This window comes from Conger conger, chromosome 16, assembly GCF_963514075.1.
Source record: "Conger conger chromosome 16, fConCon1.1, whole genome shotgun sequence".
Classification (NCBI taxonomy): Eukaryota; Metazoa; Chordata; class Actinopteri; order Anguilliformes; family Congridae; genus Conger; species Conger conger.
The window spans coordinates 8,857,258-8,863,257 of record NC_083775.1 but is presented as its reverse complement, the minus strand read 5'-3'; the positions used below and the strand labels follow the sequence as shown (position 1 = coordinate 8,863,257).

Genomic DNA, 6,000 nt, shown 5'->3' with positions numbered 1-6,000 from the left:
AAAAAAAAACAAAACATACTGCTATTCTTAGTCGTGTACCAACTTTGCATACAAAGGTGTTGTGTGGGGTTAGCTTTAGCCTCTGTAACTGTATAAAGTGTAAGAAAATATCCAAGCTAATATGATGGTTAAGGATGTATGAAGCTGGTGCATCTGCTGGGCTCAGTTAAGGGAACAGCCATGTACCACCAGATGGTCTTACAATGTTATTGCGGTGCACTACCCGCACCGTGGCTCTAGGTTAGCCCAAGTCATCTCATATTTACAGAAGGGCCAGGTTCACAAATCACAGATTAAGCCCACTCCGAGACTAAGTTACATTTGAAAGGATGTTCTCCATTTGTACTGTAACTAACCCCAATCTGCACCTGTGACACCGGCCCTTAGCGCCTTACTGATGCTGCATTCAGGCTTCCGGTTCTGGGAATGCCGTTGGCATTACTGGGGGATGCCCTTGTGCATTCTTTCATTGGGGGTGCAAAATGAGTGTCATTTAAGCCAATTTAAAGACTGCTAGCATGCAGTGTGCTACAAAGCAGGGGGTTCCCCAAATCAGTCGGCAGATGAGAAAATTTGCCAGCTAGGGGTGTTACGGTAGGGAGACAAATTGTTCAGTTGACATAATTTTTACTAAAATAATTAGCAATCCTTAAGGGTACAATACGTAAGATTTTTGTTTCAAAACATTGTTACAAGACCACGGTAAATCCCTTCGTATCATTGAAAAAGGCTCACTGACATGCTGATTTGCACTCTGCCTGTGTTTATAGTCCTTAAATTCTGGTTTCAAAATGTACATTTGACGGCCGGCACTCTGTACCACAACATCGTATAGCTGTACAATAAATCAAGCTCATTCGTTTCAACGTCAGCACGTTCGCAGAGAAGGGGAAGGGATAAACAGTGTTGCGGTTTGAAGGTGTTTGTAGCTGCTATTCCTCTCTTGACCGTTAGAAGTGACCTATTGTACCTTTAAATATAAGTCTAAAAGTATCCGACCAAACAGAGGTGTGTAGTCGGCCATTTAGCTGACAGCAGCCACTTGACGAGGGCTTGTTCAAGGCCCCTCATTGGCTACTGAATCCCGCTGTACAGGATACTCGCTTTTTAAACAGGACAATGTCTGCAACTGCCGCTCTTCCTCGCTAATCACCCTCGCAGTGAAATACACTCACGAGTCCATATTCTCACCACTGCCTTTCGCACAAATACGCCTGCGGGAATTACTACGAGGGCGTGCCGCCCCACATAACGGTACCGTAGTTTTCAAACCGATGGGAATCTGACCATATCTCCGTAGCCCCCGTCAAACGTGGCCTTCGACCAAATATGCGTTTCTGATGTCCGGTCCGTATGTCCGGTATTTTTACGGGTGAGATAACAAAACTGTCGTCATTGAAGCCAGTGAACTCACTTAGTCCAAGCCAGTAACTGTTATAGGCCCAGAATTCATTGATTAAATGTGTACATTAATGCGCACCTGCGATCTCTGCGCACTTGCTCATCAGTATGTGCGCCTGTTCCCAGAAGGGGCTCCGTAGCAGTCTTCAAATAAAGCCGCTCGTATCAGTGCGACTTCCAATGCCCGTAGGCTACAAAGATAGAGTCCACTGAATATGTGTTTTTAAAGAATGGAAGCGCGTGTGTGTGTGTGTGTGTGTGTGTGTGCGCACTTGCGTGCATGCATCCGTGCGTGTGTGTAAATAGAACAGAATTCTAAATCAGTTCCCAAGTAGTCAGAAAACCCACACTGCCAAGATGACAGTATTGGTCCATTGCACAATATCTCTAGCAATCGATGCTGATAATGTAATAATTCGACTATAATCACTAGTTGCAATTTAATAAGGAACAAAGAGAACCACATTGTATCTGGGTGTCTGTGTACAGGTCTGACCACACAGGTTGGATTTGAGAATTTTAATTTGAGGGTCTGTACTACGAGTCTAAGTACTCGTCTATTAGAACAGAAAGTTTATTTGACCTCATCTTACCTCGGGACAACCAAACCGCAGAAACGCCGCAAGCAACACAAGCTGCAGAACCCACGAGTTCATCTTGCTACCCGGAGTCGAGGCTCCGCGATTGACTGCGCATTTATGGAGACGCGCGGCGGCCGGTCCTCAGCACGCTGCGCGGGGGGACAGCAGCTCCGCTCCGTGGGTTCCTCGCGCGCAGATCAGCACCCTCGACGGTCTCCGGGAAATATCCAACGCATCCACTGCAACTGCGCTACTTAGCAACTAGCCGTCCAGCGCGCAGTGGGCTATGAATTCCAGCGCAGGAGCGTACGCTTGCTCGTGTGAATTCCAAAGAGCTAAGGTCTTAACAAAGTATTTGAAGTCCATTGAAAAACAAGTCCATGTGCTCCGAAATTGAATCTAAAAAAAAAAAAGGAAAAGAAAAAAAGAATTCCGTCGTAAATGGAACGGGGGAAAAAAATACCAGAAACAAATTGCGCTGAAATTAATGAAAGATTGTCCGTGCTATATATGTTTCCCTAGCCGTATATCAACTGAAGTGCCTGCTTTACTTCCCACATCAGACAGTCCCGGATAAAATCAGCAGATAATAAAATACGCTCAATGAAAATGAAGTGCTTTCACAGCAGCGAGCACTTTACGAGGTGGTAAAAGTTCTTGCGGTATTGTGCGCTATTACTTCACGCGAGCCGGTTCAGAAAACCGGGTGATTTATTTAAATGTATCTTTTAAAGTTAAAAAACAACTTTATTTTTTCGCATCAATATCTCAGTCGATGGGTGACATTCCTACAGGACATTTACAGACAACATCCCGTGTCCAAGTCACAAGCCATTTGTTGCTGACCAAATAAATTACCAACTTGTACTGCCGCTTTTATTGCACGGAAATAATTTAGAAATGTACAACCTGTCAGCTTTTAAAAAAGTAATTCACGTCTGTCTTCTACAAGTGTACAGTATATGATCCGTTGCAATGTAATGTAGCGAAGCGTAGTGCATTGCAGCGCGTGGCGGAACTGAAAACCTAAATTTCTCCGAAAGCTTATCAACGGTCCTTCAGGTTCCGAACGCTTCACCGCTGTTGCATTCTGATTACGATGGATAGTTTACAAGCTTTCGGAACAGAAGTTTGTCTCACTGCCCCCGCCCCTTTAAAGCAAGACGATAAAGTCCATATTAGGGACGACAGGGGGCGAGCCGTCTTGAAGAAAACCCGTAGGAAAACGTTGAACCAGGGGAAATTTAAAGGGGAAGGGGAAGTTTTGACGTAACCTGCGAGTGCCGTAGCCTATCAGCTATGTAATTAGGGCCTTGCGTGTGTGTATGAATGGGTGAATGAATCGCCATCGGTGTGAGTGTGTGTATGAATGTATGAACAGTCTATTTCATGGCAGCATGTGAAAATCATTGCAGCGAATATCTTTTGAAATGTGCAAGAAACTGTTTTGTTATTTTTTGAGATGATGAAACAGTCTGAACTGCGTAGTTATCTACCCCTTAGCAAAGCTGGAAGCCTCGCCATACTGTAAATATGATTAAGGTGCATAATGGAGAAACAAAATGTGCGTGCGTGCATGGGGTGACAATTTTGAGGGCTAGTGAACATCATCACAAAAAAAAAAAAACGTAAAAGATTTTCCCCACAGTGTTCTCAGAAATTAAACGACAAGTGACATACTGAATATGGATTCAAGGCTGAAGCATGCGCTCTCAGCAAGGGCTGAGCCAAAGCTCGTAGGAGCAGCCGACCTGTTCTAAGATCATCATTACGACCATCCTGTCATCACGACTGCAGGACTGTCGTCACGACAGCCCGCTCATTATCACGACGGCCCAGGCCTTATCACGACAGCTTGTTCATTATCACGATGGCGCAGACCTTATCACGACAGCTTGTTCATTATCACGATGGCCCAGTCCTTATCACGACAGCTTGTTCATTATCACGATGGCCCAGTCCTTATCACGACAGCCCGCTCATTATCACGACGGCCCAGGCCTTATCACGACAGCCGGCTCATTATCACGACAGCTTGCTCATTATCATGACAGCCCGCTCATTATCACGACGGCCCAGCCCTTATCACGACAGCCCGCTCATTATCACGACGGCCCAGTCCTTATCACGACAGCTTGCTCATCATCACGACAGCCCACTCATTATCATTTACATTGACATTTTAGTAATTCGGCAGACGCCTTTAATCCAAAGCGACTTACAAATGCATAGGTTCTTCCACAAGTTCCACAAGATAAAGAGCACGCTCATTATGCTTACAGCCCGGTCAGTGCTCACTCAGCTGCACCCCCAGCAAAGGCAGCAAAAGGTGCACGAAATACTGCAGACAGGTTATTTCAGAGCTCTTTGGCTTTTATTTCCTCAATCCATTGGGCATGCAGAGTGAATAAACCTAGTAAAAGGTCCAAGACATTGAAAAAAAAAAGCATAAAAAAAAACACAAAATAGATTCTGTAGAATAGACTCTTAGCGGAACGGCCGCACACATGTATTTCTCTGGGTCCAAACTGCATCACGGACCACGGTTGCATAATTTTTGATGAAATACAGATGAAATAAGGGGTTTCACGAAGCAAAAAAAAAATGACATCAGATTAGCACAGAGGCGATTCTCTGTACATTTAATGCCTGGCCACACAGTGCAGCGATTCATGCGTCATCCTGTAGGTGAACTGGGCCGTCTGAAGCCTACAGCCTCCGTCGGGGGCCGGGGCACGGCGGAGAATGCTTTGATTCGATCGCCGAGACCCCCACGTTTTAATGGGGGGGGGGGGGGGTCACTGTGCACTGTCCTAAAAAATGAGGTGGTTCCCCCAGAACCGGCAGTGGGAGGCTGCGACTCTGTCACAATTCAGTCCCCCGAACAAAAGCCATGAAGAGATGCGTTGTGCTACTGAGGGGCGGATCATAGGTCAAGTCTGGTCGAAGCTGTTGGGACATTTTTCAAAAACCCTTCCCTTTCTCTCTCTCTCGCCCTCTCTCTCCCGCGCTGCCCTCCCTCCTCTCTGCCTGCACTTTGCACGGAGAGGTCTCATGGTGGCGTCTGACGGCGGCACGGCGGTTTACGCGCGTCCGCGGCCGAAACGCTCGCCAACGCAACGACATGACTTCCTCCACACGGCTCCCCTCCTCCACCGCTGGCCGAGGAAAACAAAAGGGGCGGCTTCTGCAGGTCTGTGGGTTGGCGCAATGGCTAGAGTAATAAGAATAATGCACTCATTATATTTGTGCTTACGATCTACACTGTCGGCTATGTTATGGTACATAAGAAATCAAAATCCTTACTTTCCTGTTTATTTTGTTTTCCAAACCAAATCTTCGGAAACTCCAAGAAATTATTGCTTCCTTTTATTCCATTAGAGCATTTAGTGCACTGATCCAGAGACCCCCACCAAGGCTCAAAGTTATCCAGGCGACCACCGAAGTTAAAAAGGGTCATTTGAAAATGGAAACCCAGGGTGCAAAGTGATGAAGACGATGTCAAAAGACAGGGGGGGTCCCCGGGATGAAGGGTTGAGCTCTCACAGATCACCTCCGCTGAGTGACCGGAAAGCAAACCCAAACCAGGAAGGAACACGGGGTGAAAAGGTTCCGTGAGGAATGAGCCAATGACTGTACTTCTGGAACGTCACATGGAGCAGGTGTTCAATCAATCTATCCTTAACCCTTTCAGTCCCCAGAGTGCCACAGGGCACTCTCCGCCTTACACCTTTTCCAACAATCAGGACGGCTGCTATTCTACTGTTTTGAACCCCGACTAAAACCCAGGAAAACTCTCTCAACTTTCCCCAACCAAAGCCAAACCACCTTGGGATTTGGAAGGAGTCACTTCCTACTGGGCTCGGCACTGAAAGGGTTAAAAGACAAGGCGCGGAGTGCCAATACAATATGAATGAACACACTCACACACACACACACACACACACACACACACACAGTCTTGTGTGACACACAGCTCATATTGTAAAAGTTAGTCTTCATGCGTCTCCACTCTTTG

General features: G+C 46.4%; 1 protein-coding gene across 2 annotated transcripts in view; it reads right to left on the bottom strand.

Annotated features, from left to right (window-relative positions):
• pdgfbb (platelet-derived growth factor beta polypeptide b) overlaps nt 1-6,000 on the bottom strand; it is a 44,803-nt gene that overhangs the window by 15,960 nt on the left and 22,843 nt on the right. Inside the window, exon 2 of one of the 2 annotated variants that reach the window (XM_061223541.1) lies at nt 1,995-2,381. The exons of the other annotated variant lie outside the window; for it this stretch is intronic. Within the exon in view, the coding sequence (XP_061079525.1) occupies nt 1,995-2,057 (63 nt within the window). The 5' untranslated portion in view covers nt 2,058-2,381. The remainder of the gene's footprint in view (nt 1-1,994; nt 2,382-6,000) is intronic. 2 annotated transcript variants of the gene reach the window in all.